At 47.0% G+C, this 13089-nt stretch overlaps 1 protein-coding gene across 3 annotated transcripts in view; it reads left to right on the top strand.

The window, feature by feature from the left end:
• The first annotated feature begins 2652 nt into the window (after positions 1 to 2652).
• SGCZ (sarcoglycan zeta) overlaps positions 2653 to 13089 on the top strand; it is a 547569-nt gene continuing 537132 nt past the window's right edge. The window contains exon 1 of one of the 3 annotated variants that reach the window (XM_083630760.1): positions 2653 to 3844. In XM_083630760.1, coding sequence (XP_083486886.1) covers positions 3806 to 3844 — 39 coding nt within the window. In that variant the 5' untranslated portion in view covers positions 2653 to 3805. The remainder of the gene's footprint in view (positions 3845 to 13089) is intronic. The other 2 variants (XM_083630759.1, XM_083630758.1) reach the window with 2 other exon arrangements.

The following is a 13089-nucleotide window of genomic DNA, read 5'->3' on the forward strand; positions in this document are numbered from 1 at the left end:
TGAGAAGTGAGGTTACAGGGAACCAGGGAGAAGGCCTTCTCGGTAGTGGCGCCTGCCCTGTGGAACACCCTCCCACCAGATGTCAAGGAAATAAACAACTATCTGACTTTTAGAAGACACCTGAGGGCCACCCTGTTTAGGGAAGTTTTTAATGTTTGATGTTTTACTGTATTTTTAATGCTCTGTTGAAAGCCTCCCAGAGTGGGTGTGGAAATCCAGCCAGATGAGCGTGGTATAAATAAATAAAAATATTACTATTTTTACTATTATAATCAGGCTGATCTATTCAGGCTCTTCTTATCCGATTCTTACATCAGTTGGGTTTGGTTTTTTTTTTTTTTGGTTAATTAAAAGTTTATTGGCATAAACACATACAGAATAAATAAAAAAGATGGGTATGGCAAATAAAAATAAATGTAAAAGTAGAAAAATAAGACACAGATACAGAGAAGGGGGCAAAACACCAGGAAACTACTTAATATGCAATGCCACATCCAGTTGTCAAATATGAGAAGAAAAGGGTGGGTCAATTCAGTTCTTGATAAAACCTCTCCTTTAATACGAAGGAAACAAGGGTGCGTGGAAATTCTTGCCATTGAAATTGCTCATCATTTCCAAAGTCTGCAGTGCAAAGCCTCATGGCGAGTTTTCAATGTCTGCTTGACAGCCTATATTGTGGGGACCATACACAATTCACTCGGAAGGCAGTTCATAGCCAGAGGGTCTCCACCAAGAAGCAGCAGTCACTTGTGCCTGCTAACCTAATTGATCTTATCAGCAGGCTTACAGGCAGAGTCTCTGAAGCTGATCTTAATGCAGGTTGTCCCCCATTCGTCCACACTCACTGGTAGCAGAGTTTCAGACTGTGGTCTTAATTAGCCCTACCAAGAGATACCAGGGATGGAACATGACGTATATATTCTACTACTGATCTACAGCTTCTCCCATCAAATAGAAACATATCCCTCCCCCCATCCCAAAATGCATGATCAGGATGGAATCCTGGACTTCTCACACCCTAAAAAAGTACCATGCAGATAGACTGAAAAGAGAATGGAACTCAAGCGAGGAGACTCCCTACTTGGGAATCAATGGAGCAACCAACCATTTGGGGCAGGAAAGCTCCAAGCTTCCATTGCATTGCAGAATCCAGCCCTTTTTTCAGCTCTGGCAAAGAAATGTGCTTAATTAACTTTAAAGGAACTTTATTCCCAAGCCAGGGCCATATGTACTGCGTGCTCCAAGAGATCAACATTCAGTGGCAAGCAGTGTTAGAAACAGGTGTGAAAGTGAGGAGCTAAATGACAAAGTGTTACGGGTGCAACAACGGAATGTCTAGGTGCACTTTTTTTATAACAAGAATACAAAGCTGAAAATGAATGAGCTGCAGCTAAAATATGATGTTCATTTTTCACATGGGCTAGTCCTTCCCCTGCCCATCCCTGTAATATTCTTAAGAGTGTCTCTTTTCCAGTCTGGAATTGGGGAGGCAGAAAAAAGTCCTCCTTTCCTTCCACTCTGCTGTTTTAAACTGAAATATTAGGTGCAGTACTGAGCCCAGAGCTCAGAAACTGCTCCTGCTAATGAAATTCCCGGTTGCAAAATGCGCCTGGAACAATGGGAGTTTCGAACACTGGTGGCAAAGTAATTCTCCTAAGTCCATTCTAAGCTAAGGAAATTTGGAAATAAAAGTTGGATTTTGTGGCTTGTAGGAACGTTGAACATTTGTAAACTACACAGACCATCTCTGGCCATTCCTGACGCTGCCTGGGGCTGATGAGAGATAGAGAACAGCAACATTTGGAGGTCCATGGGTGCTTCATTCTTGTTCTAGGAGTAGAGGGAAAAGTCTTGGGGACAGGATGCTGATAGACAGCACTTGTATTAATGTGGCAAAAACTGCCTAAGGATTCTATGAAAATAACTTATGCTTAGATGTAAATATGTTTAGGTTATATAAGTTTAGATGCAGAATGGATGCTTGGGTGAAGAGTTGTAGACAACAGGACAGTGGAACAGGATCTGTGGCGCAGATGAATTTATAACAAACACTGGGAAAGTGTATTTTTCTGTTAAAAATATATATGCTGGTGGAAGACTCTTAGGAAGTTGTTTGATCTGCATGGAGAGGGGAAGAAACTCTGCACATCAATGGGAACTTTAGCCGACTTAGATTAGAAGGGGACATTTTTATAAATCAAGAGGCACTCCGAATTATATCTCTGTATTATCACAAACCTTTGAATTGATCAGGTGTGTGTGTGTAGGTTGATGCTGACAGCTACAACAGGAACGACATAAAAACGCCTTTCAAAAATATCCCTAATATTTGTTGGGGCAGCGCAACGTGGGGAGTGCAATAAGGCAGGAAATCAAGGGTGGGGTGAATGTGATATGTAGGGAAACTCCGAAGATTGCAGCCGGAGCTTCACTCAGCCATAGCACCGCCGGCCCCCCAATCTCCAACCAGAGGCGTCTGCCTTTCCGTGCGTGCCCACGACTGCTCGCTCCGAAGCAGCAGCGGTGCCAAGACCAAGCGTGCGCTAGGACCCGGCGCCCGCAGCCTGGGCCGGGAGAGGAAATGTTGCTTTTTGACAGAGGAGAGAAATCCCCTCAGTGCTGGCTGTGAGAAGAGAGAAGTGAAGTCAGTCACCTGGCGGTGAAGGACAGTAAAACAGGAGAGAGGGGGGCGAGAGAGAGAGAGAGAAATCTCCCCCCTACTCTTCTCTTCCTCTCCCTGCGAGAGATCCTTCTCTCTCTTTCCCACCCCCCTTCCCCAATCAACCCGGTTTTAACTCTGTTTAGCCTAACCTTCAGGAGAGAGAGAGGGGGAGGGAGGGAGAGCGTCTCTATATCTCCCCCGCAGACTTTCTCTTCTCCTTCTCCCCTTCCTCCCTTCCTCCCTCCCTCCCTCCTCCAGCTCCGTTCCCGCCAGAGCCTCCGCACAACTGGGGCGTCTATATCCAGGACTGAGCGGTGAAAGCTCGAGAAGGGACGGCGGCGGATGCCCGGCGCTCGCTCGTTCTCCCGGGCGCCCGCGGGGAGCTGGCCGGGGTAAGCATGCCGGGCAGCCCCGCGCTGCGCCGCTGCTCTTGCCGGGCGCTCGCTGCCTTCTCCGGCTGGGCGAAGGAGGCGCAGCACCAGGAGACGCTTGCTCGCCGTTTTGCTGCATTGGTGCCGTCCGGGGGAAAGGCAGGCGCCGCTGTTCGCCTCGGCTGCCAGCGAGGCGCCGCTGCCGGCTGCTGAGGCGGCGGCCGGGGAGGAAAGCTTTGGCGGAGAGGATTCTCCTCGGCGTCCCAGCCCGACGGGAAACCCATCTTCTTCTCCCCGCCCCCCTCGATTCCTTCGCCTCGGCACAGGACAAGATCCGGGGGCTCCCAAGATCACCTGTCGCTTCCTCCCCCCACCCCGATCCGCTAAGGGAGGTGTGTGTGGTTTCTCCCTCCCCATCTCCCCCCACCCCACCCCAAAAGGAAAGATTGCGAGGAAGGGCCGGGGCATCTGATTCCCCTTTCCACATTTATTTGTTGCTTTTGGGAAGCCTGGGAGGCGGCGCGCTTGGCGGAGGATGCCATTGACTCGAGCCGCCCGGATTGCCAGGGCAAGGCTGACTTCGCGTTGGAAACGGAGCGCCGAGAACCGATGACTGGCTGGCTCGCTCTCGCTCCGAAGAGAGAGGAAGAAATTGGCACAACTTCTCTGGTGTTTTCCTCTTCCTCCGCCACCTCTTTTTCTTCTTCTTCTTCTCCTCCTCCTTCCTCCGCCTCGCCTCTTTTCCCACCTCCGTGGCGTTCACTTTCGGTCTATGGAAACAGCACCCGATCTGGACATTGAAGAGCTCAAGGTACGTGTGATCGTCTCTACCCCCTCCCCCCGTGTTGAGAGAGATGGGAGAGCGTGTGTGAGCGATTGTGAAAAGGGGGAGAAAGAGGAAATGCCTCTCTTGGTGGTGGTGTCTTTTGCTCAGGCTCAGCCCGAAGGAGTTGGAGGCGCTTTCTGTTGCCGGTGCGCGGAGATGCCGGGTGTGGGGGTATGGGAAGAGAAGGGTGGGCATGGAGGAGCGCAGCCCCGTCCGCCGGCCCCTACAGGAGGAGAAGAAGGAGGAAAGAAGAAGAAGGGGTGGGGGGAGGAGGAGGCTCTGGTAGTGGGGAGAGGGGGAGGGGGAAGGAGGAGGACGACGACGGGCGCTGGAGATTAGATGGCAAAAGCCCGGCTGCGCTTCTCCTCTTCCCTCCCCCTCTCCCTCCCTCTGCTGCGCCTTCCTAATCATGATCCTAATGATAAAGCGCTGCTTCCTCGCGTCAGTTGCATCAGCACTTCGGACAGCGGCGCGCGGGGTCTGTTAATCCTCGGCCGCCGGAGGAAGAGCTGAAATGTGGCTTCCCTTTTCACGCCGCCGCTGTTCCTTCCTCAGCAAAACTTCCCTCTCAAAGCTCCCTCCCTCCCGATTTCTAGCCTGTTGTGAGAATGATCGGGCGATCTTCCTCCTTGTCTTGCACTGCTCTTGATCTATGGGGTTCCCTTCCCTCTGCGGATCCCCTCACTCTAGTCTAAAGTCTTTTCCTTCCGCTTCACACACACTCCAGAAGCCCAAGGCTCAACATTTCAGGACTACAAGCCACGCAAGGCAACTATCCGGGATTTTCCAAGGATGCGGACGCAGCCACGTACTTTGCTGGGGGGAGGGGAGCTGAGAAAACTTTGCATTGGAATCGCGGAGCGGAGGGTTTTTAAACAAGGAAACTTCCCCATCCGATTTTGCCTTCTTTTAGGCTCCCTCCCTCTTAAGGAGCATGCTTGGTTGCTGGGAGCATGCGCCATGAAGCTGCCCACCCCGTCTTGCTGGTTTAGAACCTGTTCCCTGCAAAAGGGGAGGGGGCTTCCTAGGAAGCAGAGCAGGCGGTGAAATCGGGGAGACGGAAGAGTAAGGAGGCAATGGCGAGAGAAGGGGGAATGGGGCGCATGGGGAGATGTGTAGTACTGAAGGGAAAATGAAAAATGAGGGGGGGGGGACTAAGGTGAAATACTGCAAATATAAGGGTAGCAGAGGATCAAAAGAGGATGAGAAGAAGGTCGTTAGAAAAAGAAAAAATAATTTATGTATTTTTTTAATTAAAAAAATCACTGCACTGTGAATCAGAAATTTTGTGTGAAAGAGGAATAGTTGTCTCACAGCCCTTTCATTATAAAACCTTTCAGAAAGAATTATCATGTCCTTACATGTGGCAGGCATGCTATTTATTCATTCGGAGGAGTTGCTTCATTTCCTCAAATATTGAAATGTGTGGTGCGGGAACTTTGAAATTGGGGTCCTGGTGGTGGAAATTTCGTGCCCCCAAACTGTGATTCATTGCTTCCTGTTGTTGAGGATGCATTTCCCCACATAAACTTTTACAGCTTGATGCTTCTATGCGCAGTCGCCTCAGAAGGAACCCCCCCCCCCGAGTTCCCTGGGAGTTACCTCCAAGAAAGCACACATGAAAAAATGGCAACCCCCCCTTCAAGTTGCTCAATTTCAAGAGCTTAAAGAATATGGCATTTTAATGCCAGCTCTGTTGAGATGATCATTTGTTGTGATTGTTATTATATGAACACAATGCAAGAGCCAAGACCAGACTGTTTTGAGCTCGGTTTCCATCCTGGTGCAATGCCATCCCTCAATGAACTGAGACCCCTGCGCAGTTTGCCGCCTTTCCCTCTTCCCAGGGAGCTGTGGTACGTAACGTAGGCTTGTGAACAAAGTTTTCTTTGAGGACGGCATAAGGGCACTTCCCCGCAGGGAAATGGCTCCCCCCTTTCAAAGTTCTGTGGAAATCCTAAACTGGGCTACGTCTCACACATCTCTCCATCACTTGGGGACTGGCAGATACTTCTCCGCTGCATGTGGTCTTTCTGCAGACCACCGTTTGAGAGAGAGGGAGATGTGTTCCCATTAATCTTCCCTCGAGCAGCTCTGCAATTAAGGCCACTCTTGCAGGGGCTGGGAGACAGTGGGCGACCTTGAGGAGAGCAGCCAGGATGAAAGGGGACTCCCAATGCCCCCTTTCCCAGTTCTTTGCCTTGGGTACCTTAGAGAAAGCAGCAGGGCTTCTCAAGGGGAACTTTATCCTCGCACAGAAGACAGAGGAGCGATAGAAACCCGCATGTCGTTGGCTTAGAGTGGAGCACATCTACATGTTTAGGACATGTCGCCGTGGTGCTGATCTGTGAGATCCGATATGCTCATGCAGGTGCAGCTGATTCATGTGGTGCACATGCACCTAGGTTTCAGATCTGGCTGGACTCCTGCCTGTCTAAATGCTGGATATGTATCTACCTACCTATCTAGGTAGGTAGCACCTTCCCGTTAGATGGTCCTCAGGGCTGCTCCAAGAGCACTGTTTCCCATGCATGCTTCCTCTCATGTGCCACAATGTCTCCTGTACCTCCCCCTGGCTGCTTTTAGGAGCCTGTGAAAACTCAGCCTTTTTGGATAGACAGCTAATACTTTTTGATAATTGGTCTGCTGCATTCTATTAATCACCAGTAGGGGGTGGTGTGTATGCAAGATACCATTTTATTGAACAAGGCTAAAAAGAAGCAGGTGATGAGTTTGGGGTGTGCGTGTGGGTGTTTGTACACACAGTATATTCTGTATTATCTGCTATTTTTTAAGCATTTGCTCCAGGGTGGATTAAACGTGTAATAAATAAATATAAGGGGCAGCCAACACTTTCCTTCTCTTAGCTACTAAGCTTTGTTGGCACCTCTGCTAGTGATGCAATGCCAACTTAAAGTTGCTGGTATTATTAGAATGAGATCCCCCCCTTCCTTCTTCACATGAGGTTGAACGCATTGTGTGTTTGGGGTGTCAAGGGCTTGTGAGCATGATGCACTTGGGCTTCAGCTGCGAGAATCAGGAAAGCACAGCAAAAAAGAAGAAGCTCAGAGGCTGCTTTAAGTTGCAAAGAAGCAAATGGACTGTAGTCACTGGTCTCTCCCCTACACTGATCACATTTGCAGGACAAATCGAGGTGTGTCTACTCAGACGTAAGTCCTACTAAGTTTGATGGGACTTACTTCCAAGTATGCAGGCATAAGATTGAAACCGAAGGTTCTAAGCTCCTTTTTTGGGCCGGGGCTGCTTCTGTTAATTTGTAGAGCATGGTGTGTGTGTGTGTGTGTGTGTGTGTGTGTGTGTGTGTCTGTTTCTAAAACTAATGCTAAGAATGGTTAAATAATATTAACAACGGTAGCAGAAGTAGGTGGTCATGCCAAGGTCTCAAAGATGAACACTTGATTTACTGATTAGCTCAGGTGAGGACAGACCTGATTGGTTTTGCTTAGTCTACATTTTTCACCCTAGAACCCGCCTGTGCTCTGCTTCTGTGTTTTACAATTACAGTGCTAACGTGCACATTTAGCACCGATTATTAAAGTGTAAGGGACGCGGGTGGCACTGTGGTCTAAACCACAGAGCCTAGGGCTTGCCGATCGGAAGGTCGGCAGTTTGAATCCCTGCAACGGGATGAGCTCCCGTTGCTCAGGCCCAGCTCCTGCCAGCCTAGCAGTTTGAAAGCACGTCAAAGTGCAAGTAGATAAATAGGTACTGCTCCGGCGGGAAGGTAAACGGTGTTTCCATGCACTGCTCTGGTTCTCCAGAAGTGGCTTAGTCATGCTGGCCACATGACCCAAAAGCTGTACACCAGCTCCCTTGGCTAGTAAAGCGAGATGAGTGCCGCAACCCCAGAGTCGTCCGCGACTGGAGCTAATGGTCAGGAGTACCTTTACCTTTACCTTTATTAAAGTGTAACCAATTTCTTCATGAAGCATGTGTCCATGCCTCTGAGCAGAACTGCTTTGGCTGGGTCAAACCAAAGCCGACTGATCTCAGCAATCTTTGCAAGCAGCCCAGATACCAGAAATTTGCTGTGGCTCCACCAGTGGACCATGCCATTTCCTGATGTACCTGCAACACTAAGCTCACCTGGGAGTAAACCCCGCTGAATTCAGTGAGACTTATTTCTGAGCCGACATGGTTAGGATTGTGGCCTTAATGTTCATAATACCTATATTTTATTGAACAAATAAATATATGGTATCCAGAAGTTTTGCTGGCTCTAAACCTGGAGATTCTGTTAGCTCTCATTTTTGCCACCAGGGCATAACTTTGGGGCAGATGCCAGAAAGACCTCCAAATACATTTTGAAGCAAGTAGGGCAATAAACAATATGATTCAAAGGATCTGAAATTATGTAACTGCACCACTGTTAGCCACCATGTCTAATAGACATATTCTCCATGATAGTGCCTAATCTCCTTCACCTCATCCAGTGGCCCATCTCACAAATTAATTCTATCCTGTGTGAAGGACCTTCTGTTGTCTGTCCTGATTCTCCTGGCAACCCGCATCTCTGGATGATCCCTAGACCAAGTTCTAATGTGACAGAAGAGGACGATGGGGGAGGAAGCCCATTTGACCCACTTTTTCCAGAACATGCATAATTTTGTAAACTGGTATCACAACCCTCTTTGTTGTCGGGTTTTCTGAACCAAAAAGTCTCCAAACCTCAGCACTTACTCTTGAGGAAAATGGCCCCAACCTCTAATTGTTTTGTTTGTTTGCCCTTTGCAGTGCCATAGAGTGCTCTGTGATACCTTTCTTGAGATGAGCTGGTAAGATCTGTTCGGGCTATTCTAAATGCAGCCGCAGCAGTTTTCTGTGAAGGCATTTTGAAACAGGTCCTCTTGGTTTCCACTTCTTAATCTCTTGCAAGGATTTTGCTTTCTGCCTCTCCAGTTGCCATACACTGAGTTGACATTTTTATTGAGTTACCAGCCATGCCTCCGATATCTCTTTCCTGATTAGACCTACTTGGCTCTGATCCCATCATTGTATTTGTGAAGTTAAGATTATTGGGCAAGCAGGGGAAAAATGCACATAATTTTGCAGTCATACTACTGAGCTTAATTTGCCATATTAGTACTATTCCTATCCCCCACCGTTCCCCTCAGTTTGGAGAGACCCCTCCTTGGATAATGTGTTGCTCTTTGCAAAGTTGGCCATTTCCTTCTGACTTCAGCTCATTTATGGAAACCTTTTATGGAGCTTATGTCTTCTCACAAAGGCCTTCCTGAAACCTGATTAAAACAGTGTCTCCTCCAAGCATCTATCTGAAATGCAGCAGACTCGGCCTAGCAGTGTAACACTATCTTTAAAAAAAGGTTTCTAAAATCTTATTTGTGTGGGGGACCTACTATTTTATTATGAGAAATTGCTTCTGGCTTTAGAAAGAATACTTGGATCAAAACAGCAACGAACTCGCTAGCAGCACAAATACTTCTCCATCTGAAATCTATCTCTCTTGTTTACGAAAGAGAGGCCAGGCTTTGGAAAGATCAGCTAGTGATTCCTGATGTGGTTTGGTTGCCTTGCCAAATGAAATCGAGGCAGGGCGAAAAAAAATGCTGCTTAAAATTTCACTTTAAAGAAGCAACAAGATGCTGCAAATGTTATACGTCTTACTCCCACAAATACAGAAAGCAGGGAAACGAAACAGAGAAAGAAGGATGTGCCAGCATTCTTAGGGGGAATACCACAGTTTACAAAAGTGTATATATCTATAATATATACCAAAAATAAACACAAGGATATGGCAGACAAAACCAGAACCAGAACCATGCAGTAAAATATTGAGTCAGCTGGAAAGGAGGAACTGAAAACAGGTCTGAATGGATAGAATGCCCTCTTTGAAAAGAATAGCTGGCTAAAATCCTGAACAGGAGTCCTCTTGTTAGGGGAGAGGATGCTCTGCAACCACAGTAGAAAAAAGCAAAGAACTATTTGCCTCTTGGGGAGATCTTTCAGGTAGCACTTTCATTCTTCATTCCCCACAATCAATGACCTCGTGCTAGGATCTGAGTGCACTGTGCTCCATACCTGAAGCCTTTAATGCAAAGTAATACCTGCCTTACTAAAGTCTTGATCATCCATGAAGAGGCCAGATTGATCTGGGACTTGTGTCGTACGCTAGCCCCCAAGAATAGAGAAGTTGGTTATCCCTGGTTATCTATGGCCTGGAGCAAAATCTCACTCCTCTTGCAACTGTTCGATGATCCCAGGTTATTGGAGACACTGTAACAGGACCTGCCATCTAATTTTCTGGATAGTTTGGCAATAAGCTTTTCATTTGCTAAGAGCATTATGGATTTTTATTTGTAAGCATAAAGCTTATGTTAAGCCCCTTTTTCTGAGTCCATTTAAAAGTTAGAGTTTCATTAAGCACTTAGCTACAGAGGAACCGTAATAAAGCTCACTGCTGAGTGTCTCTTTGAATGTGTGTTGTGATATTTTCAAAGGTGCTGGGCACATTTGAAAGGTCACTTGATACAAAACTGGAAACTAGCAAGGGGAGGCGCTTCACCTTGCTAGTCTCTGCACGAATTTGCGATGAAACAGATCAGAACAAAAATGAGAGAGACAGAAAGCAAATTTTGATCCAGAGATCTGGGGGCTGAAGTCCTTTTGCTTTGATCTTCCAGCTTCCGTCTCCAATGCATATATGAACTTTCATACTTTTAATTCACAAATCCGTGGTGTTTTGTTTCAAAGGAGCACTGCCATAAAAATTAACTAGGGCTGTATTGCGCTTACCTGGAAGAAAGCCCCAGTAGACACAGTGGGACTTCCTCCTGAGTAATCATGCGTAACACTGGGGTGCATGTTGAATGTGTCTCCTCCAAATCCTTTGCAGTGCAGCCCTTTGCATTAGCAAAGCCACTTTGCAATTTCTAAATGTGTGTCCCTATATGCACAAGCATTTCCTCTGTGAACAGCTAAGCATGTTCATGTTTTGCATACATGCCCAGGAGCACATCCTTAAACTCTTGGCTAATTAAACTAAAATATTACCTACTACTTTCTGGTTCATAATCACTAGCATAAGTTAAAATTCACATATCTCCCCTAAGCATGCTCTCAAAAAGCATTAAAGTGTGTGTAAGAGTGCAGTCTCATGTGAATTTTATGAGGCTTACTTTTGAGTAGACATGATTAGGGTTGCAGTGTAACTTCCCTGCTGAAATCAGCACAATTTAAATGTACTTAACTTTTGACTGGATCGTACCTAGTGATTGTGAAGTGCAACAAAGTAGCCATACCAAGTCGGGGAGATCCAAAATGGTTCCCTGAAAATGCTGCTGGAATCCAGCTCCCTTCAGTCCAGTCAGCATGGCCACAGATGATGGGAGTTGTAGTTCAATGCCACCTGGAGAGCAGTGGCGTAGCGTGGGTTGTCAGCACCCGGCGCAAGGCAAGTAATTTGCGCCCCCTAACCCTGAGTGAGCCAGGTAGGGGCAGAGAGCTGCGAGTGCGAGCGCGCCCCCCCTGATGTTGTGCCCGGTGCAGCTGGCCCCCCTGCACCCCCATGCTACCCCACTGCTGGAGAGCACTCCATTGGCTAATCTTGCTCAAATGGAGAACAAATCCAAGTGATTTGCATATGTGCATATGTGCCCATGGAAATATACTTACACAAATGTTCACTGTATAGTTTGAAATATTTAGCTGACAATTGGATGAGCTGCATTTTTGAAGGCTTGTACGCCTATGTGGTTTGGCTTACCGCACAGGCATGAACTGACTTTGAACCACTCCTTAAATAATGACACAAAGGCAGCAAGTTTGGGATCTGAAGCCAATGGAAGAGAAGTTTTCACATGTGAAGCATGTTCACTGAATTGCCTTGCCCCACACTGATCCTGCTTCTATTGCTATAAATCTCTCGTTTGCATTTTCCACTCTTTATGGTGCAACTCTTGCAGCATCTTTTATTTCCATTCCTTTCCCATTTGCAATCATTGAAATATGTCTATCGGTCTCAGATGGCAGGTGATTGTGCTTTATAGGGTGTGTAAAACATCATCTTGACATTTTTTTCTGGATGAATAGACTATGCAAACCTATAAAAAAAGAATCTTTCAGGTGATATTATTAACTTGAGGTAATTAACAACACCAGTGAAAAGCAGCATTTCTACCTGAAAGTGACAATTCTAAGAAGGAACAGCAAGTTCTAACAGATCGATCCTATGCACATTTACTTAAAGGCCAATGTCTTTGAGTTGACATGAATGTAGGATTACAAATATGCTAGTTTTAGTTTTTGGTGGTACGTTCAGTCTTGCAAGCATGTTAATGGTTGACTGCTGTTTTTCTGGTGAAGCTATTGGTGAAAGCACTCCTACGAAATGATGTGATCTCAATGTATGGGCAGCCACACGTGGAGGCAAGGGATTATTCCAGTACCCCCATCCTCTAGCCATGATGAGCTTTAAAGGTCCCTGTGAATTGGGCCTGGAAACAGATCAAGAGGCAGTGCAGCTGATGAAGTGCTAGCATGACATCTTCATCGCTCCCGGTCCCAGTTAGCTGTCTAGCAGCTGCATGGTTAACTAACAGCAGTTTCTGAATGCTCTTCTGGAGGGGCAAATGTCCCTTACTCCTGATACAGGGGCTCCTTTAGCACCCAGCACCCAGCACCCAGCACTAATTGTCTCTTCCATTGGACCTATCTCTGACCACCCTTGCTGTCTGCTTGGGCTTACTTTCACGTGGATGTACACTCCCTGCTGATCAGTTTTTGTCCTTATCTCGCTCTTACAGTTGTACCTTGGTTGTCGAATGCACTGTGACTCGAACGTTTTGGCTCCTGAACGCTGCAAACCCGGAAGTGAGTGTTCCGGTTTCTGAATGTTCCTTGGAAGCCGAACGTCTGATGGGGCTTCTGCGGTTTCTGATTGGCTGCAGGAAGCTCCTACAGCCAATGAGAGGCCGTGCCTTGGTTTTCAAATGTTTTCGGAAGTCGAATGGATTCTGTTAGAGAACCAAGGTACGACTATATGCTAAAATGTATCTAGGTCACATAGCAGCCTGTTCTGGGCACTGGGAAAAACCAGAAGAAGCTGCTATAAGGTGATAAAGGGGTGTGGAGGAGGAAGAGAAGGAGGAGGGGGTCTTTATTACTGCTGTTGCATTGATGTATCAATAGGTGCTGGGGGGTTGTAACATACGTGAGAACCGCTTGGTCCGGTTTCCATTTCCAGATAAATA

The sequence above is a fragment of the Podarcis filfolensis genome (genome assembly GCF_964270895.1).
Source record: "Podarcis filfolensis genome assembly, chromosome: 9".
NCBI classification, from domain to species: Eukaryota; Metazoa; Chordata; class Lepidosauria; order Squamata; family Lacertidae; genus Podarcis; species Podarcis filfolensis.